Below are 22701 nucleotides of genomic sequence, written 5' to 3'. Positions count from 1 at the left end.
ATGTTTTCAGATTAAGAGACAGTCGGTAACTAGGACGAGGTGTCCTCGTGGGCTTGTATCCATCTTTTGGTAGGTGTCTTGGCATTCAGTAGCTGTACATTCGTCCGAGTCTCTCCGCTGGACATCGAGTCTCCTTTTGTTGTGTATAAACAAACCTAATGTGAATTATTAAGATACATGCGTAGACAGTGTATATACACTTGTTTGGTATGCCAGTATGAAGTGGCAATGCTTAATATTATTTTGATTCTAAGTTATGATAGATGACTTAGTAATTTATAATGGAATGATGAACATGTAAGATTAATAGGCTTGCTTGGGCTTAGTGGCCTACATTCATTGGGCCCATACGCCGGTCATGACCCGGAATTTAGGTCGTGACAGAACCACTCTGAATTTTGCTGTCATCTTTACTCTGTTTTTGTTTCATTTTCTTTCCTTCATTTGTCTTGCCCTTATCTAGACTTTGAGACAATATTTGAAAGAGACAAATTGTGCTATTCACCCCCCCCCCCTCTAGCACATATTATTGGGACCAACATAGATAAAACCTAACTCCAAAGATTCTTAAGAAACCTTAATTACATCATTGATTTTTATCCTAGCCTTAGCAAAATCTATAAACCTTTGCATGATAGGCTCAAAAAGAATCCTACTCCTTGGACTCTTACACATATTGATCTTGTCAAGCAAACTAAATTGCATATTAAAGAACTCCTTTCTATACATCTAGCAAATCCATGTTAGCTTTAAAATTATTATAGTGTTGATTATGACAAAATGATCAAATTTACTTGAACATTATTTAAGTAATCCTTGACAATTTCTTGAAATGATTTAACTCCCATACATTTGTTCCTACATAGACACAAGCTTGACTCTTGAAGTTGTTGAACTATATCTATAAGCTTGTATGACTTAGGAGTATGAGTGTTTAATGGTGAAAAAGAAAAAGGAGAGATGGAAAATTAAGTTAAATAGAGTTTAATAGAAGTCATGTTTAATTTATGTGTGTGATGCTTAGTTTTGGATTTGTTGAATATTATGTAAAGAAAACTAGATGCAATGACTAAAAGGGAGCAACTCATTATGCATAAAGATTTGAAGCATTCATATTGAACATAGACATTGCACTCTTAAACTAGGAGTATTTTGTAATCATAAAAAATAAAAGATAGAGAATGTTGACTCTATATGTTTTTGATGATAGCAAAAAATTCTCATTCATTGATGTCTAATTATATTGTTTAAGTGTGCAAGAGAAAGCTTAAATTCATTAATATAATTGGCGTTTGAAAGCAAGTCAAGGTGCTTGTTTAGTTGCAAGATGGGTTAATTGGTTAAACAAGCAAAGAAGAAAAAGCTCTAATGAAGACAGATTAGTCTTAACCGATTAACACAAATCCTTAATCTATTGAAGCAATTCTTGGTGCTACACTAAAGACAGACAGAAAGGTCTTAACTGGTTAACACAAGATTTAATCAGTTAAGCGGGTGCTGGATACAAACAGAAGCCTCTTAGTCGGTTAACCAAGGGAGTTAGTTAGCTAAAATCCAAAAGTGAAGATCCAAAATGAAGGCAATCAAATTTGTGAAGAACAATTCAAGAAGTCTCGGATGACTAACACATCTCATGGCTGTTTAAGGGAAATGGAAGATCAGTGTTACCAAGCTAAGAGAAGAATTAATCAAACAAAGAAAAGTTGGTGAAGTTGGTTGTTCTAGAAACAGTAAGCTCTTAATCGGTCAAAGTCTTTCTTAACCAATTAACAAAGTAAAGCAGATTGCAAGACAGAGAATGCTTAATCGACTAAGAAGTATGGTTGGCCAACTAAAAGCTCACGGTCAAAAATTTGACTACGAGATAGAGAAGACTTAGTCGAATAAGAAGTCTTGTTAGCCAGCTAAAAGCTCACTGCTAGAGAATTTGATTACAAGACAGAGAAGACTTAATTGACTAAGAAGCATGGTTAGTCAACTAAGAGCACACTGTCAAAAAATTTGAATTTAAGCACAAAATGACAAAATAACGACCAAAAATGGCTAGTTCTGTCTTCTACGGCCATATGTGATTTTACAAGTATTGAAAGCCTCTCCGACAGTCAAAAACAAGATAGAGAACTTATCCAAAGTGATTTTGAGCTTAAAAGACCAAAAACCTTCTCTTTACACTTGTATTTCACTCCCATCCTTTAAAAAAGTGTTTGAGCTTAACTTTGTACATCTTAGATCAGCTAGGTGATCAATTGTACTTCATCTTTTCTCTATTTCCTATTTACTTAGAGTGTGAAAAGTATTGAAAGCCTCTCCGACAGTCAAAAACAAGATAGAGAACTTATCCAAAGTGATTTTGAGCTTAAAAGACCAAAAACCTTCTCTTTACACTTGTTTTTCACTCCCATCCTTTAAAAAATTGTTTGAGCTTAACTTCGTACATCTTAGATCAGCTAGGTGATCAATTGTACTTCATCTTTTCTCTATTTCCTATTTACTTAGAGTGTGAGAGACACTCTAAGGGGTTGATCAAGCTTGGGTTAGCTTGGTTGTTGTGGTAGGTTCTAACTTAGCCTTAGAAAAATTAGTTTTGGGTTTTTGTTGATCCTATGAAAAACCATTGTTAAAGGTTGTGATTGAGCCTTTGAAAAGCCATTTTGGGTTTTGGTTGATCCCGTGAAAAACCATTGTTAAAGGTTGTGGCGGAGCCTGTGAAAAGCCATTGTAAAAGCTTGGGAATTCCACTAATTTTAGTGAATTGATTTAAAAATCCTTAATTAAGAGATCAAGGTAGTAAATGTAGGTTAAGGGGACTGAACAACTATAAATCATTGTATTTTATCTACCTTCTTTTATTTTCTTCTTACTTTTAGCACTTAAATTATTCCTCTAGCAAGCTTTAAACTTCCATTTTCAAATTCCTTTAATCAGCTCTTTTCTTGGAAGGAATTTTAATGTCATTCCAAAAGTACTATACAACCCCCTTCTAGCACGCTTTTTGGGACCAACAACCCAAGTACCCCAAAAATAGTAGAAATAGATGCCTCAGACATAGGATATGGGGATATTTTTAAGCAAGTTAAAAATAAGAAGGAACAAATAGTCCAATTCACCTGGAAACATTGGACGCCTACTCAACAAAATTACAGTATTATCGCAAAGGAAATTTTATTAATTGTTTTATGTATTTCAAAATTTCAAAGTGATTTACTCAATAAAAAATTCCTTCTATGAATCGATTGTAAATCAGCAAAAGAAGTTTTGTAAAAAGATGTCCAAAATATTGCTTAAAAACAATTTTTTGCCAAATGGCAAGCAATTTTAATTATATTTGACTTTGACATTGAATATATCAAAAGAGAATCAAATTCCTTGCCGATTTTCTTGCTAGAGAATTTTTACAGGGAAAACCATGCTTTGAGAGATCAAAAGAAAAAAAAATGAGAGTTTCCTTCCCAAAATCTTTCCCAATGACCAATCAAATCATGTGAAATTTGTACTCGAGAAAATGAACTGAAGGGAGAAAGCTCCTCAAAAATATTCAAAATTTACCAAAATGCCCAAGATCCAAATGATCTTGACTCACAAATCAAAAAATGAATTGAGTCTCTTTCTCAATCCCTAGAAGCAAATCAATAAGAACACTCCTCTTAAACAAATTGCTATTACTACAACAGAATCCTCAAAAGGCAAAGAGGTTGTTTTGCACGAACCTAAACCTCTCCAAACTATTTTCCCAACATCACAACAAAGCCCTCTTTTCATAGGAGTTCTACTCAGTACTTTCGCAAAAAGTCTTTCCAAAAAGTTTTACTAATTGAGGCTTTTATGAAAAATCCCCTAACGTTGCAATCCAAAAAACTTTTAAAGGATGGCACTACAAACTGTGGGATCTACAGAAACCCCAACAATATTATCAAAATATTTTGATTCAAACAAGGTGTGTATTGTTTAAACACTAAGCAAAAAAAGATGATCCTGAATTCATTACTATCCACTAAGCCAAACATTTCAACCTGAACCAAATCATAACAAATTAGATATCCCTATCCACTTCCTCTCAAAATCAACTATTTCCTAGATAACTTCATGGGACTATACATATGATATTTATACCCAAAATGGTGCCCCCACAATAATCCGAACCTTCAAGACCAAGTGGTAGGACAAGTTTGATGATAGAATATATGATGTACAATATCTTGTTAACTGGTTTATGCAAGATAGCTACCTCAAATCAAGAAGTTGCAAGATTTTTACAAGCAAAATCAAACGCAAGTGCACTACTTACCCAGGTAAAAAATACACAAGAATACACGATCATGACAGAAATGCTTCAATCCATCAACTCTGATGAAGAGGATGAACATGAGACTTCTGAGTCATCCAACAAAACTGTTGACCTAGACCAAGACGAATACTACATACCACTAAGAATGAGAAAAAGAAAAAACAAAAACATATCTAAAAAAGTAAAAAAGACAAAAGCATCCTTGAGACTTGTAGGGCATCTTTGAAATGTAAAGAAGACAAAAGCATCCCCTGAAGCTTGTAAGGCATCTCTACAAAGCAAATACATCTCTAAAAAGCAAAAGAGACAAGCATCCTTAGGATTTGCAAGGCATCTTCAAAAGTGCTCTTGAAGTTGCAAGGCATCTTCAGCAAAAAAAAAAAAAAATTTCAACATTTCAATAAATTCTTGTGAATTTTTTCAAAGAGTAATTGTTGGCAAAACATCTACAAAAGGCTCCCATTGTATTCTAAACAACACAGAAGCTAAAATCACTTATAAAAAAGCTTCTTTGTAAAATCTCTCCTACAAAGAAAATTCTGAACTCTTTTCTTTAAGTTTTCTTTAAATTTTCTTCTCGTTAAATTTTATTTTAATCTTCTTTTTAAAACAAAATTAATATCCAGTGTTCCTACTACACTTTGTAGTCAAATTTTATTGATCCGGTGATCCTGCAAGCAATCTAGTGTGTATATATATATATAAAGAGAGAGAGAGAGAGATTGCTTCTTTGGAACAATACAATTTGCAACTTCTCGAGCCAAGACTGATTGCAATCCTTACTAAATTTGCCTTACACCCTACATTCGAAATAACATTTGCATTATCGTTACATTTTTCATATAATTCCGTACAACATATTTCTTGAGTTACATATTACATTGAGGTCATGCGACCACCAATCATTATACAAGCTCATCTTGCAGAAGAATCTCGTAAATATCAGTCCTCATATTCAATTCCTTTTCCCTCATGACTTCTTGAAGGTCTGACAGCTCTTTTGCCGTTAAGATGGAGTTTAATTTGAGGAAACCATCAAGCCATAGCTTTTTCGACCTGGGAATGATATGGATCAACATTAAGATGAGGATTACAAAAAGTGGAACTTACATCTTAAAAGTTTAAATGTACTAAAAGTTGTGAGGCCAGCTAATCCTAGTCGAATCTATAGCAATTTGCAAACATACAATATATGCAGAATAAGGCTTGAGCATGCACCAATAAGATATGCTTCCCTTAAGGCTAGGTCAACTAATAAAGTAATGAAGGTTATTCTATGATGACTGTCAAAACATGTCAGGTGAGAACAAAGATGCAGCACAAGAGAATTTAAGCAGCTGAAAAGAACTTTATTCCAACTATTCTGAATTCATTGATTCAGAAGTTACCTAAAACATTTAATCCAGCTTCTTGCAGCAATTATCAAACATCTTTTTCCTCTTAATTATATAATCCTATGTAGATTTCATATTTAATGATGTTTCACCAACTTTATCATGTCTTCATACAGAACCACTTATACTAGCCACAAATAGAAATGTTAATATATTTCCAAATAGAAAGCATTTATAATATTTTCCTGATAAAGATCCGAATCTAATAACAAGCTCAATCCCCTACATCTTAAGCTAATGGTCAAAGTACATAAGCCTCCTTCTAAACTTCTTTATTTGTTTGTCCTCACTTTTCATACCAAATTACCACTATTTTAGACTCACAAATTGGAGAAAGTTGCAAATGACTAGCAGGTTAACTGCGTTGGTTTGAGATTGTAGTTCATGAAGCTCTGGTCTATGGCCTTCCACATTATAGCCAGTTCTTTCAATCATAAGGAACCAGTTTGGTTTACATGACATCAAGGGAGAAACCACTAACCATGGGCAGGCATGAATAGCACGAAAGAAAGTTCGTCTTGCTGCAGATGGATTGCGCACTATGTTAATCTCATATGAAATGTACCAACGCCAGAGTATAACTGAATTATGCAATTGATCATTGGCTAGTGCCCTCTCAAACAATCCATGGATCCTATGCATAGAGCCCCTCCGACTCATCTCAAATATTAATGCAAAAAGCCAAACAATAACTGATGGTTTCCTGAGAATATTTACAGAATAACAATGTCAATATAAGTTAAACGAAAAATGGAGAAAATCACGACCAAAATCAATGCAATTTGTTCCAAACCCAAAAGATAACTTGCAACAAATTGCTAAATTTGAAGAAAATATTCATTCAAAATATCTGGTTAATTCATTTATGTATAGAGAAATGGAAGGCAAAATATGACTTTCATGACTCATGTATTATGACTGAACAATATAGTAAATACTCAGTCAAAATTAAAAAATATATACATAAAAATTCACTCAATGAAGCTGGCAGTCCCCAAAGGTAAAAAAGAGAGCCAAGACATGAATAACTTCAACTGTTGAGGATACATTTTGATTTTCAATAGCTTTAATAAAGAGCCAATTTCCATTCAAATACAAGTCCAATTTAAAGGGAAGTAGAAAGTCAAAGAAATATTTAAAACTTCTATATTAACATCAGTGTCCAAAAAAATTTAATATAAAAATAAACAGTTCAATGCCCTTACTTAAATGGTTTTTTACATAAGAGTCAGCATTGTTTGTCAAACATAGAGTGACTTTCCCTTCCACGAGTCTATTAGTCTATTTACCATTGTTCAACCCATTGATTTTGATGATAACAAAACACTCCAAACGATAATTGATGAAGTGGTTCAGGCTTATTTGAGCTAAAATGGAATCTTCATTATGATCAACTCCAAAGGAACATACTTGAAGGTGAAAAGAACAAAGTTAGTTGGAAGAATATGATTGATAAAGAACAAGTTCAACTTAACCAGATAAAGTGTTTTTCTTAATGATTAAGTGCAATTGAGGCAAAAAAGGAAGAAAAACAACTTAACTAGTTAAATGTTTTTACTTAACTAGTTAATTCTAGACGGAAGCTTAAAAGAAGTATGAGGAACACACCTCAACCAGTTAAAGAGTTTTGGTTTAGTTAAGTGCATATAGGAAGTCTAAAGCCTCCAATGCTAGACCTGCTAACTAGTTAAAGGAAGTTACATAACTAGTTAAAATTTTAAATTTCAGTTCAGGGTCACTTCTTATCTAGTTAAATTATTTTTGTCAAGTATTGCAGAACAAAACCAAGCTGTTGTCATTTCAGAAATCTGACACATCTATAATAGACATTTCCCTCTCAAATGGCTAAATTTTGAAGACCCACTATAAAAGTGACCACAAAGCAATATCTAAAGTAACTAGAATGTTGAAGGATTAGAGCTGAAAAATCAAATGTTATGTAGTTCATTATGCTTATGCTCATATTCAGTGTTGTGAGCTTGAACCGTATTGGTATATACAAACATTTTGAGTGATTAGTTAGACATTCTTTGAGCTGTAAACTTATGAGATTGAATATGGAAAACAGTCTTTGGGATTGTAATTTGGTTTTCTTTGAGCTGTAAACTTGTGAGATTGAATGTGGGAAACAGTCTTTGGGATTGTAGTTTGGTTTTTCAAACTTGGTTAGCTCCCTTATAAATGTTTTGTGTAGACTGTTAACTCCACTGGTTTAGTGAAAATTTAGATTGAAAATCCTTGACAAGGGTTGTTGAGGAAGTAAATGTAGGCCAAGCAAACAGAACTACTATTTATCACTTTGCATTGTCTACTCTCAACCCTTCCTTATTTGGTGAACTCTACACCTAATTCATTTACTTAACTTTTCTCAGGTTTCGTCTTATTTCAGCTTAAAGTTTCAAATTTCTATAGAAGTGCTATTCACCCCCTTTCTAGCACTGCCCACTTAGGATCAACAACCACCAAAACATTTTAAATGCTTACATGGAAAAATCAACATTTTCTATAGATAAGTGTCTTCCCCAATCAACTTTTGCAATAAATAAACAAGAAACAATGCCTACACATTGCAAGGTAGATTCCTTTTTACATGATAAATAGATATTGAAATGAAATGAAGAAAATAAGTAAGTTAGGAGATAATTAATTGATTAATTTCACCTAATATTTTATTTATATAGAGTTTGTATATTTGTTTAAAATAACGAATACCTAAACCATTCTAAAAATGGAAGTGTATCTGAGTTTTTTGTTACTATATGCATAAGGTAGAAGAAAATGCTTGGTTATAAATTCAACAACTAATATAAGATTCTTCCCTTACAAAAAGTTAGCATAATGAAGTTAAAGGGTACTAAAACAAATATCATTTTAAAGATGATGAAAACAACATATATTGATATTTAAGAAATTGTAAAATCTTGTCACTTTCCAACACTTGCATATTATTTACCACCTTCAAAACTGTACTCATCAACAAAAAATATAAAGTAACTCCATTTGAACTTCCACACTTACATAGAGGTTTTGCCTTTATGACCTAGTCAGCCCACAAATTTTACGTACTAAATTTTCCATAAATTTCCTTTAATGATTTTTCTACTTTTGCCTTCTTGGCATTTCCTTCCACTATATATTATCACAAATTTTACACCAAAAGTTCTCAATGCTTGGATTCAATCTTTTAGCAAAAATTAAATTTCAGGAAACTTCAAGAATGAAATCTTTGCATTTGCCACTCATTTCCTTTTATTTCTCGATCAAGTTTGATCAATTTCCTTAACATTTTCTAGTCAAATTCCTCTCAGTTTATAGTTGTGTTTGTTTTGTTTATTTTTCAAAAATTCTTCTGGATAATGGAAAATGTACTTTAAATAAATGATTAAATTGGTGGTGGGAAACCACTCTGGACCTGCCATGAGTCTCAACAGTTGGAATATTACTACATTAGAAATAAAAGAAAAATAAGAAAGAAGTTGAAAATCAAGGATGAATTTTATAAACTAAAGTACGATACGGAAATAAAAGAAACAATGAGAATAAATATTATGCTTTTAAAACTTTATAATGAGTTTGAGCCTTATCTAACTGGGTAATAAACCCTCACCATTTCCATTGTTTTTCTTCATTTACATTAAAACTATCCTATTTTTTCTCCTCACTATTTATAATTTTTTTCAAAACTAAAGTTTCTTATATAAATTATCTTTATGGTTTCAATTATTTAGTCACACCATAGCATCTGACAAGATTTTCTAGTACAATAATGTTATAGAATATAAACAACGAAAACAGAGAGGACTACTTGTTTACTTCTACAAAGATGGGATCTCCATCCTCTGCACTTCTTCCATTAAATTAAGATAATTTCCTCACAAAATATATAACATATAGCATGTGTTTCCTAAAACTAAAAGCAGGACCTTGAACAGTTTACAGACACAAGGAAGATGATCTTACTTGTGACAGTAGTCATCAAACATCTGCCGCAATTTATTAGGAGTTGTGTAAAGACAGCTGATCTCCACTAAAGCATTAAAGAGTTCTGGGCTGGAAGGATATATTTGCAGCCCATGTGTGACAGACTCCCAAGCTTTGGACAAAGTAAATTGCCCATGATGTCTCTGAAGCATCCTAATGTAATAGTTGAATAGGCATTCCAGACAGTAACTTTGGCTTCTTCTTTCTGCAAAGCACAAGAATTTAGCCTGTTGCATTAAAGGAACCAGGTAGCACTATCAATCAAATTATAGGGAAAATCTTTTGGTCCAATTGCCTTGGTGAAAAACTTTTTTCCTACGGATGAATATACTTCAAATTGATATTGAGATCCCTACTTGGAGGTTTCATGTTTAAATACTAGAAGGAGAGGGGTAAGGTTTCTGGAATGGGGTAGGTTACCTCCCATTATGAAGCTCAAGATCATTTATACCCAAAAAAAAATAAAAATAAAAATTGACAAGACATGCAGTACAATTATAGTTGAAACCTGTTAGTACTAGAATTAATACTTTGTTATTAGAATAAAAAAATAAACCCATCTTGAACAGAAATACATAGCTAAACCTTGTACCATAAGACCTAGAAAGTCCTTTTTGGGTGGAGACTCCTACATTACTCTTTTCAACAGATCCTCTGATATATTCATAATTGCCATTCATGTCCGTGAGACCCATTCATGAATTGTGGATCCCATACATGTGAATTATCATGACAGGTGCATTAGATAGTATGGATTAAACACTAATGAAAATGAGCCAATAAGTCTTTTTCCTTATACGAAGCAACACTAACGCTATCCTAAGGAAGAATTCTTAACAATAACAAGTGTAAATGTATCGTCCTATCAAGCATGAGATGCATAACTAAAACTACCATGTCCTCAATAGTAATGGAAAAGGCCACTAACTAATATCACTTCACAATCAGAGACTGCGCGAATTGCAAAATCATATTATTCATTAATGATTATATTTACAGGCTGTTTGGTTAGCTGAAAAGGGGGAAATAAATTATTCTTCATCTCAAGGAACTAATACCCCCCATGCCTGTTGCAAATTAACTTAGGAAATTCAATGTCTACAAGAAAAATCTCCCAATTAAGGCTCCTTTGGCACACAGAAATGGATTTCTAGAAAACAATTATTTTTCTGTGGAAATTAGTTTTCAGAAAAGAAAGCATTTTCCCTCTTTTGGTAAATACATTAACAAACATTTTCTTGTTTTGGCTTTCACCAGAAAATTTCCATTATCACGATCTAATGCATCACAACCACATCCATCAACTAACAATCAACATTCACAACCTTAAGCACCATGCGACTTTTCAAAGTGTTAATTTAAAAAAAAAAGTCAAATATTAAATAAAAAAAAAAAGAAAAACAAAAGCATCAATTTGGACTGAACCACAATCAAATATCTATCAAACCCACTACCGAAATTCACATCAACCCAAAAGAGTGTAGTAACCTCGATTCATTGGTTTGGATGATTATGATTTAAGATTTAAGACAAAAAAGATTGAAATCAATGGAGATTTGGAGACACTGATGACTGGTTTAGAGCAAAAAGATGGGATTGGTTAAAGATGAGAGGAGGCCAAAGAGAAAAAATTTAAAGGGCTATAAGTTTGTGCCAACAAGTGCTACCACCAACAATGACAAAAACAGAAAAAGAAAGAGAAGGAAAAAGCAATGATGGGAGAAAAAGCCACTTGAGAAAGAAACTAGAGTAGAGGCTCTGGGAGAAAGGGAAGCCAAAAAGAGAGAAGGAAGAGAGATCAAAGGAGGGAGAAGAAGTCACCAGCGAAGGGAGAGTGCGGTAGTGGTGGCCGGTCTAGTCTTGGATTAAGAAATTTTGGGGTTGGTGCAAAAGAAGAAAGAGCCTTTGGCTTTTTGGAAATTGTCTTCCATTCCAAAAAGACAAACAAAATGGAAGACGATTTCCTTGGCTTTTGGCCTTCCTTTCAGTTGACCATGCCAATTTTTGATATCCAAACACCAGAAAATCAGAAAAATGACTTCTAGAAGCCATTTTCCTAATTACAAATGGAGCCTAAACGACTTGATCTTTTCCAACCAAGCCTTGAACAAACAAATATAGATTTGGATGAATCAACCCCCAAGAATTCCTCAAAATTCTTCAAATGTCTCCTATAAACCATGCACTCTCAAACAAACACTCAAGAGAATAATCTCAATTGCAAAATCTTAAGTCACTAGCTCAATATTCATTTCTCAATATCAAAATACTAGTCAAATGCTAAAATCTAAAGTCTAACTAAACCCCTATTTATATGAGCTTCAAAATGCTAAATTTAAGGCCACATAAACAAAATAAACCCACCTAAACAAATAAAACAAATCCAAACCAGCCCAAATAATAAAAAATCCAGTTTTCTAAATTTACACCTAGCATCTATCATCTGAAAACTTGGATCTCATGCTTATTTGCAAGATTTGCCTAGTCATTTAATTATTAGTCCTGTTTCCAATGTGGAAGACTTGTTACCTTATAGAGGTACCTTTGAGCCTCCTATGTTACCTTAGAGTAATTGGCCTGTTTTCTATGGGGTGTCAGTTTCAATTTCAGGAAAAGAAAAAAATTTTAGACTGTCATTCAGATAGGCAGACTATATTTTCCAATTATGGCCAGTCATTTATAACAATATCTTGTTTAGTGGAAACACCAATGATGCGGGACAGTAAGAGGCTAGGATTTATGTGGTTATTTTATCTAAATACTTGAGTAAAACAGGAAATTTAAATAATGACATGGGAAAAGAAACAAGATCCCTAAACTTCACACCCAGAGTTTCTTGATCACAATCAAGAAGAAAGAAAAGAATCTAAGTTTCATACTCATATAGCATTATTTCAAAAATCATGCAGCTACTTTAGTATTAATTTTCTTGTAACTTCTACAAATGTCCATAGATTGGGTAAATAAGCTAATTTACTTAAAAAAGGTAAAGAACCTTGAAGGTGTTAACAGTATTAAAGAATAAAAGGGAAAAAAAAAAGGAAAAAGATGTGATGAATACCTGGAAGCACCATTGTAAAAACATCATCTATAATTTCAATACCCGCAGCCCATCCAGCAGTCAACTCTTCAAACAAAGCTGCTGCACAAACTAGGGCAACTGACTGATCATCAACAAGACCTCGCATCCATTTTGATCTTAATGCGCTTATTTTTTCTTTATACCCTTGGCGTGCTCTCAAAAGTTGCAAGCTCGATGGATGACATTTAAATGGACCGTAAGTCATACCACTTCCTAGGCACGAGAGAATATGCATTGCACGTGAAGATGATTCAAAATTATAACCATTATTGTGTCCTAGTTCAGCCTCAGCATACCATAAATATAGAAGAGGAGAATTAGCCTGTAGATCCTGCTCATATGAATAAGACTATTATTAACATCTTTATATTGAAAAAAGATAAAAGGATTAAATGACTGCATTTTTGCACACAGAAAATGGGTGAAAATTTTCAAAATTTGAGATGTCAAATCATGTATAATAAACTTCAAGAATTCCTTTATACATAACGGGGAGGAAAACCAAAGATTGCATTGCTAAAATGAAAAGTTAGATCAGAGAAATAAACAGATAGAACAGTTTAGAACAGAACATCATCATAAGTCTACAAAGATCACAGGAAACGAAGATAACTTCAAAAAAAAATTCAGAGGAACTAAATGAATTTGTGACAGCAAACAAAGCTAAAATATTTAATTGCTGCCAATATAAGCATTTAAATAAAGAAATAGAAACAATTTCATCTCATAAAAGGGGAATACTAAAGGTTTCAACACCAATCTGTCTACTTATTAAAACAAAATTTAAAAGAAGGAAATTAATTATTTCATTATAGCCAATCATATGTACATGGTCTGATGCAAAGAAATCAATGGCACCTGTGTAATTCATGTGTTGTGTACCGACTGAGTAGAAAATTTTAATTTCAATGACTTTTTTCAATACTTCTGGTTACTCATCTTGAAAACCATTTAATAAGATATCTTTAACAAAACACTATTGAAATGTTAAGTGTTCAAACCTACCTAATGTATTTAATCAGTATTATTATCATTTGGCTAAATTACTACTGTGTTTCAACTTTCAATTAAAATTTCAGCACCTCAGTTCCAAGGCATTAGCAACATCATGGGCATTCGTATTGGCAATGGAGGTTGTTGTGCAGAACTGCAGGTGCAGTGGGGACTATGGTGGCTACCGTTTTGCCATTAACATATACTGGGAATAGGGAGGTGAAAAAATACTGATCCCTGCCACCCTCAATCAGGGATCAAGCTTGATCCTCGTCCCTGCCTTCACTCTAAATATACATACTATATTATTATATATTTACCATATAAAAACATACAATGGGGACAGGGTGGGACAAGCAAGGACGGATCCATAGTGGGGGCAGCACGGGCAGCTACCCATACTGAGATTTTAAACATCTTTCAGGTATAGGAAAAGGAACCTCAAAATTATTTTATTCAACCTGTCCCCCCACTACAGATTCTTTTGTCATATTTGCCCTCACTAAATCTCCACGGCAAGCAGAATTCAGCACCTACAGTGAATATATTGGGTCAGTAATTCTATTCATCAGAGCATTAAAAACTCACCAATGGAAGCCCAGGAAGTGACAACAATGCCATGTCAAATACTCTCCTGGCCTGATCCATATTCCCATACACAGCCTCTCTACGTGCATAGATTCCACAGAGCAAGAGATCCTACAATAACAGAGTACTAAAATAGATAAACTAAAAGCAGAAACCAGAAAAAGAACTCCATATTGCAAGAGCAAATCAAATTACTTTTTCGATTTGATTTCTGAAAAATTCAGACCTTTGACAACCCAAATGACTCCAACCATGCCATGAACATGTTAAATTGCTACCACATTCCTGAACATACTCCACCATTACTTGCTATTTATTTTAGCATGAGAGTCTCAATCAAATGCCATGATAATGACAACATATTGCATTTAAGTGGCGTTTGGTACTTTATAATGCAGTGTGATTGTAGAGAAGATAACATTGTAGTGTTTGGTATATAAGCAAAGTAATGACTAAAATTCAGGGAAGATAACATTACAACATTTGGTTTACAAGTACTTTACTAAGAATGTAATATCAATTTCCAGAATTGCCCCTATTTATTAAAATGCAAGTTTAATATACTTGTATTTTTTATTGTTAATTTTTATATAATATCATCTCTTAAATATATTTTTAATGTCATATATTTTATTTTTATTTTTTATTATAATTTTATATATTTTATCTTCATTTCTTAATATAATTTTCTATATTATATATTTTATTTGAATTTCTTTTTCCTTTAAAAGATAATATAAATTTTATTAATTGTCACCATAACTACTAAGAATAATAAAAAGACATCCTCGAAATCTATATAAAAAAAACAAATTATAACATATTAAATATTTTTAACAAAGTAACAAAGTTGAAGGACAAAAATGCCTTTAAAAACGTTGCAGAGTGCAATGCAATCTGATTGTATTGCAATCTTACATTACAGTAATTTATTGCAAAACAAACACTGCAACGTAATTTAATTGAGCACATTGTAAGAAATGTACTCCCACTTCCCTCATACCAAACGTTACCTTATATTCATTCAATCTTCATTTCATCATTATTTTTGCTACTTGCATTTTGTTATTTGCTTTTGCTTCCAAGGAAATTGCTAAAAAGCAAAAGCAAATGCAAATTGGAAAAAGAAATCATAATTGATTAAAAATGAATAAACACATAAAATTTAATACCAATCCAAACATAACTATTATACATAAAAGTTAAAGCATGCATTTTGTTCTCTAGAATAATTACAATGTTCTTTTTTAATTATTCAAAGACATTATTCGCTTTCATAACAAAAAAGTCTAACAAAATCATTAAACCAATGGAGTCTTAATACACCAAAATGTGAAAACAAGAAAAGGACAAAAGAAAAGGTCATGAGTAATTTGAAGAAAAAGTATCTTATCCTTTTTTTTTTAATGGTATATATGGGAGTTACAAGGGAGAGCAAGTATTCCAACCTTGGACCCAAGAAAGGTAATAATCGCTAGGCCAAGCCTGAATTGCTGTAAAATCATCCTATCCGATAAGTAGAAAAAGCTTAAAAAAGATATTTTCCAATAATGAATAAAGCAACAGAAAAGAAATCTATATTTGCATCCCTACATAAACTAACATGACACAAACATTCAATGGTGGATAAAGACTAAACATACCACTACGCACCGTAAACTTTTAGCAACCTAAGGATATGTTCAAACAAAAGAAAAAACTGGAGAAACAATTGAAAGAACTTGGAAGCAAACTTGTATTCTATCACCCAAGTGAAAGAACTCAAATGAAAACTTGTAATTCTATCACCAACAGTATTATTTCTTTCCCAATGACACAGAAAATAAAGAAACTTCACAGAGAACATCACTCTTGCTGCTGAATTAATGGAAACTATCTAAAATATTCCCAATGCACGTACTATCAGTTGCAACAAAAAGAAATCATGCATTTCATGATAATAAATAAAAAATTTCAACCAAAGGAGTTACAAGATCCCCTTTAGACAGGTTGAACAAATAAAAAATACCTGCCGATCACATTTTAGAAGGTGCTTTGCCAAAGCCTGACATGGGGTAACTGAACAGCTAGATGAGTTCATTTTTGTTACGAAGAGTTCTTCGGCCAAAAGAGTAGCTTCTTCCAATATATGATTACGGGGAAAGGCAGTTAAGCAAAGTAATGCAGCATTGCGAAGAAATTTCATCATTTCAGTCCTCTGAAGGATGCCTCTCGCACTGTCCCAAAGGAATTCCAAACTAAATTGACCAGATTTATTCTGTAATTTGGTCAAATCATCATGCAGTCTTCTCATATTTTCCCCAATACAATCTGGTAGCTCCTCCAGGCCAAGAATTTTCTCAGTCCAACTGGAACTGTTGGTACAAACCCTAGAAAGAAAAAGAGAGAGAGAGAGAGAGCAAGGTTGCTTTAAATGACTTTTCATTTAAACCTGAAATCGTTAATATATCCTTACTAACACATTTACGCGTCACGGTGTTACATGTTTGCACTCTCATGCAGCCATCCTTCTAAACAACCTAAAACCAGGTTACTCTTGATTTTGAACTAAAAAATAACCCTAATATGAAGCATCAGGCCTTGACAAGCTAAAACAAAAGAATATAGTACTGGCCCATTAAGTGCTCATACAAAAACATCAATCACCTTTAAAGACCAAAAATATGCATCTTCAGGTAGCTTTTTCACATGGAAAGCATCTTGAGGAAAAATTCTGACCATTGACAACGTCCAAAACAGAGAAAATTGTTGCAAATGAGTGTTTTCTGTGTAAGTCAACAGCATAATCAGTTTTCTTCCTGGGTAAAATCACTTTCTTCCTTCAAAAAATTTGAATATTCGTAATTCAAATATTTTAACTAGATTAGAGGTTCTAAGAGACAAATTCGAAGTGAATCCATTTTAGGAAAGTTGTCAAAGCAGACTAGATAATTACATATACCTAAAAAACCAATGAGTACTGTCAGATTCAAACAACTCTAAAAAAATTGGCAATGTTGAGAAAATTCAACCTAACTTTATGAATGCACAGTGCTGCTCAATTCTAATTACAAGAACAATTAACTCATACTATTTTCCTCTAGCAATACAAGCCTATTCATTACACAAGCACTCTTTCATAAATGCACGAAAAAGTGGTTATCATCCATTAGATTATGCTACCCCTAGCATGTGGGGATCCAGTCAAATCAAATTAATTACCTGTGTGTATAAGATCACAAGTAACAAGCTATAACTACCGTTAGTCATTCTTCAAGCCTAAGCATACCGTAATTCTATCATATAAACCAAACAGAAAATTAAGAAAGCATGTGAAGACTGGGATAAACCATCATCTGCCCACATATTTTCCAGTATCATATGTGAGAACCAAATTTTAAATATTGTTTTGTGTGTACATGAGTATATGTGCATGTTACAAAAACAGACAAAAAGGACAAGATGGTGGAGAGTTTATCACAGAACAGTGATGAAGCAAGACAGCAAAAGACAGATTTGACACAAGAATGCATCACATTATTCAAAGGTGAATAATGTGAAACTTACCAAGAGGAGATTTTCCCACCATAAAAATCAATGAACTGGAATACTAGAGATAAGCGAGCCTCTGCTGAGCTCAGAGAGAACAAGTATTCACTTATGTCTTCATACAATATCTCTCTCATAAATTGTCCATCCACTTCTCCATCGGGTGTCCCATGAATAGTAGTAACTGCACCTGTTTTATACCAGCAAATTAACTACATGTGAATATTTGCTCCAGATAATTGCAAATCATAATGTGAAAAAATATACTTACACGTTACAAAAATAATACTACAAAATATGTATAAATCTTGCAATGTTACAATTTATCTCAAAATAACAGAGATTAAATACTGTAGGAATAGGGACATATTAACAACAAAATATAAGCTTTTATATCCATATACCATAAACATTATATTTTGCCTAAAACAAAACAAATTGTTTAAAAAATGTAAAAATAATTACAAAGTAATAACAAAACAGACCCAAAGGAAAGCAGATCCTTAGTCCTAAATATACAGTCCAGATGACAAGTGAGGTTTCTTTGTCATTATAAATGAGAATAAATCAATACAAAAAAAATGATGTCAAAAGAACAAGAACAAGATATAATATCCTAGAGAGTACAAATATAAATAAAAACTAGAGTAGCCAAAAGCTATAAACTTAGATGCTCTCCACATATTTCCAGAAAAAATTAGAATTGGCATAAGCTCTGATAGTAAGTTAAGAGTGAAGAGTACATAGAGACAAGCCCAAGTTGAAAAATTTGAGATTGATGCTTGCATGATAAGTCATTTTACCAGAAAAAAATTTAAGTGTACATTTTAACCCTTTCCATATAAAATAAAAATATGATGTAAACCTCATATACATCCACAAGTATCCAAACAAGCCCACTTGGAGTAAGGCAGAAGAGTGCACACGAATATGTACATACATACATACATACATACATACATACATACATATATATATATATATATATAGAGAGAGAGAGAGAGAGAGAGAGAAGAGAAGAGAGACCAGGTTTTGCACGAACAGGCATCCATTGATCAGAGTCTCTTGATGACTCTTCTTCTGACCATCTAGCCCATGTCAAAGTGTCTTTAACCTCAGCACTGGCCCCAGCATCAACATCAATGCCCAACTGTTTCAGCAAAGCTTCAGTATCATCTTCTTGCTTAATATCTTCGTTCTCAATTTCCTCATCAAACTCCTCAGCCGTCACATCATTGTTAGCAATATTTGCAATATTTGTGCTAGTTTTCTTCCTTTTGGACAATGGTTCTGACCAGCCAGTCCAACCACCCTCATCATTCTTATCTAAACCCTCTTCTTTCATAACTCTCTGCCTATTTTCTTCTTCTTTTTCCAACCACATGGACCAACCAAGGGCCCCTTCTTCCCCAACTCGAGCAGCATCACTCTCCCAGAAGTGCTTAAATAGTCTCTGCTTACTATGCTCATTTAAGAATAGAGAAGGGCAAAACAAACTAAATTCAATTTCAGCTTGAAATAAAGCAGTGGCCAACTCCTGGTGACCAGTCTGCCACTCAAATCTACAGAGGGAAAGAAATATATCGACCAGACCAAGCTCCAGATGGACCATAGCAGAGTCAGGACATTTACTAGTTTGATGAATCTGCATCAAATTGACCATGCATAAAAACCAAGATAAAGAAACTTGTCTTATTTTGAATTAGTTTCTTGCAAAATCAAAGTCCATATAATGTAAAAGACAGGAAAAGACTGGAAAATGAATGCTGATTAAAGATATCTAATTCATACCAACTAATAGTATCAATAAAAGCATGAACAACAAAGAACAAACAAACAAGCCACTGTTATTTTTATGGGCTCCACACATGACATTAAATCCAGATGAGTATTCCCAAGTTTCGATGATCGGTACAATATTTCAAGGTTAAATCAGTTCATAGCAGAGTCATTAATGAAAGATTCTCTGGAGTTATAGGCCTTTCTGCAAAGTGACGAATTTTCAAGGCACATGCTTATTGAGGACATTTTGGTGATTTGCATCAGTTTGGAGTTTGCTGATAGTTCATAGGTTTCTTTCTAGGTTTATGCTTGCCCTTTAAACCATTATCAAGGCAATTTAAGTTTGAAAGATATCAGAGGCCTAATTCTAGTGGTATGAACCAACATATAGAGTGATTCAAGTTTGAACACAACTTTTATGCAAATGAAGTAGTCATGGAAGGGCAACTTTTTCATGTCATTTATTATGCAAATTAGCCAATCAAGAGCTTTCACCTCCAAGGACAAACTTGTTCTGTCATGCAATTTCTAGAAATGAAGGTTACTCTGGTAACCTATTCAAGGAAAGATATAAACTCCTAGTCATCAACTTATGAGTTCTGCTAATAGGCATTGGTATCAACACTCAGAACCCAGTACTGAATTATTATTTTGTAGTAAATCAGGCATCAACTTGCATTATCTGTTCAAAAGAAATGACAGAGTTATAACATCACATGACCAAATCAGCAAACTTAGCCACCATAAATGCAATGCTGTACATAAAACTTGACAAAATACATAATCAAGGCATTACTTGACAGCAGTTAAATAAAAAACAATTGAAAATCAATCACAAAGAGAATATCATTCATACTACAACCAGAAGAAATAAAGTAAAAAACTAAAATGCACTAAATTAAGAACCTGCCTAAACTGCTTGCTGCAGGTAGCAGATAGAGCTTGGATTGCATGTGCATACATTTTTCTCATATCTGAAACCTTAAATCTGGAGAACTCCCCTTGAACAACATGCAAGAATTCTTTCCACAACATATAACTGCCTGAATGCTGACTAAGTATGCTTTCCCATCTCCCAACTAACACATCAGTATTATCCCTTTTTTGATAGGCCTTCATAAGACAGAGCAAAAGCTGTTCATTATCTGGATTAAGCTCAGTTGCCTTCTCAAGTATGCTAATCTTCTTTTCGAGAGTCTGCAGGCGAACACCTTTCTGTCGTTGCATACTGGCAACCTTGTCCTGGAACTCTGCAAAGGCTAGCCATGCTTTTTCATCATGGGGATGCTCCCTAGTCAATTTGTTGAATTCCCGTGTTTTGCGTAGCACTTCATCCTCCCAGGATTCTTCAATGATTGAATTGTTTGAGATTGAAATTTCATCATCAAGTTGATCTGATGATTGACTATCTGATAAAGGAATGAAATCAGCAGGAGCAAAATGTGAAGAATTTTTGGGGGCAAAAAGGCGAAGACGCTTTAAGTTGTTATGGCGTTCGAGGGCAGCATTGTTGGGAGACCAGTATCGACCAGCAGACTTTAGTTTAGTATCCAGGGCATCAATATCAGCATCCTTATCAAATGTTGAAGCCCTCTGAGTCCAACGGTACAACCCTTGGGATAAAAATGCAGATAATTGTTGAGGACTATAAAGTTTATAGCGTGGAACATCCATCCTGCAATAGAAAATGATGGAAAATCAAATGTTAAATGTTTCAGATTTAGCAGTTTGGTCCTTAGGGGAATCAAGGCAAGTCTTAAAACACTTAGCTACTTTTTCATCAAATTTTTCTTTGACACTACACAGCAAAACAAGTCCAACAGGGAGAAGCAGAATCAATACGAAATTCAAGAATGAAAAGCCAAATTTGCCAGAGAGAATTAAGGTAATATCAGATTTTCAATTTATGCAATCTGTATTTTGATTCCTAAAACAAAAGGCAAATTTTGGACAAAAAACAAACAATACTGTTGAAGAATTAAGATTACAAATGCAGGAAAAAATTTTCAAGACAAGATGCATAATTTTACATAGCCAGTATTGAGCAGTTATATAAGCAAGTAATTAAAGTAAGAACTGGTACTGCATTTCCCATAGCAAGAAACGGAGCCTAACAAAACGAGAGAAGGAATGAAGAGAGATAGAGAACCGGTAGAGAGAGCCGTAGGCCAAGTTATCATGATCTGGATGAGAATCAAAGTAATAATCTTTAGCATGAATGGATTTGGAATCACCGAGTTCTTTCAATATCCTTCTCTTCTTATTCCTCTTCTTACTCTTTTTCTTATTCTTTTGTCTCTCGTCGTACTTTTCTCCATCAGAATCAGAATCTTCCTCATCCTCTTCTTCTTCCTCAAGTAGCTCATAAGAATGGTAATTCTTCTGCTGCTGTTGTTGCTTTCCTTCTTCATTTTCATCTTCATCTTCATCTTCTTCCTCTACGTTCAGAGCGCGGGGAAGGGAGGAAGCGGCGTCGTTAATGAGGGAAAGGCCGCTCGTGAAGCTAGGGTTGCAAAGCCATTGGGGGGCACTAGTAGTAGCAGCTGTAGTAGCAGTAGCAGTGGCAGTAGCAGAGGCAGTGGCAGCGGCAGCGGCAGCGCCGGCGGCAGGAAAGACAGGGAAGAGAGAGGGCCTTGGGTCTTGTGGGTTTTGTTGGTCGTCCATTGCGTTTGCGTTTCCATCCATTTTTCCCATTCTCACCTCCTGACCGCCGCTTTATACATTTTCTTATTTCTCATGAAAACGGTATTCTTATGGCTTAGCTCACGTGGAGCAAAACTGACCCGCACCTTGAGAACCAGTTGAACTCGTTTACCCGAACCCGAAGTAATTTGATAAAAAAAAAATCAATAAATTGAACAACTCCGATCAACTCGACGAACAAATTAACAAAATTAATAAAAATAAATAAAAAAAATCTGCACCATGCAATAGGTTTGTAAAAATTTATAAACAATTGATATTAAAAATTCAGTATAAAATTTTTAAATCAGTAAATATCAAAAATTATTTATTAATATCAGCATTTTTAATATTATAATGGTTATAAATTGTTTTAAAAAATAATT

At 33.7% G+C, this 22701-nt stretch overlaps 1 protein-coding gene across 1 annotated transcript; it reads right to left on the bottom strand.

The window, feature by feature from the left end:
- On the bottom strand, positions 5015–22340 carry LOC18604477 (protein NRDE2 homolog). Its single transcript, XM_018118148.1, has 10 exons — positions 21783–22340; positions 20540–21308; positions 18878–19496; positions 17870–18041; positions 16332–16692; positions 14324–14434; positions 12722–13073; positions 9640–9865; positions 6161–6382; positions 5015–5341 (listed from the first exon to the last, which is right to left on the bottom strand). Exons 1-10 carry the CDS (start codon positions 22325–22327, stop codon positions 5191–5193), a joined length of 3528 nt encoding a protein of 1175 aa, XP_017973637.1. The 5' UTR covers positions 22328–22340; the 3' UTR covers positions 5015–5190.

This window comes from Theobroma cacao, chromosome 3 (assembly GCF_000208745.1).
Source record: "Theobroma cacao cultivar B97-61/B2 chromosome 3, Criollo_cocoa_genome_V2, whole genome shotgun sequence".
Classification (NCBI taxonomy): domain Eukaryota; kingdom Viridiplantae; phylum Streptophyta; class Magnoliopsida; order Malvales; family Malvaceae; genus Theobroma; species Theobroma cacao.
Note: the sequence above shows the minus strand (reverse complement) of the source record. Positions and strands in the feature narration are given on the sequence as shown.

Excerpts from the sequence above, each read along its gene's own strand:
- LOC18604477 (XM_018118148.1), bottom strand. The coding sequence starts at position 22,327 with ATGGGAAAAATGGATGGAAACGCAAACGCAATGGACGACCAACAAAAC. Across the intron at positions 13,074-14,323 it reads CACTTCCTGGGCTTCCATTG|GATCTACAGGCTAATTCTCC; the intron begins GTGAGTTTTTAA and ends TCATATGAGCAG. Across the intron at positions 5,342-6,160 it reads GCTATTCATGCCTGCCCATG|GTCGAAAAAGCTATGGCTTG; the intron begins GTTAGTGGTTTC and ends TATCATTCCCAG.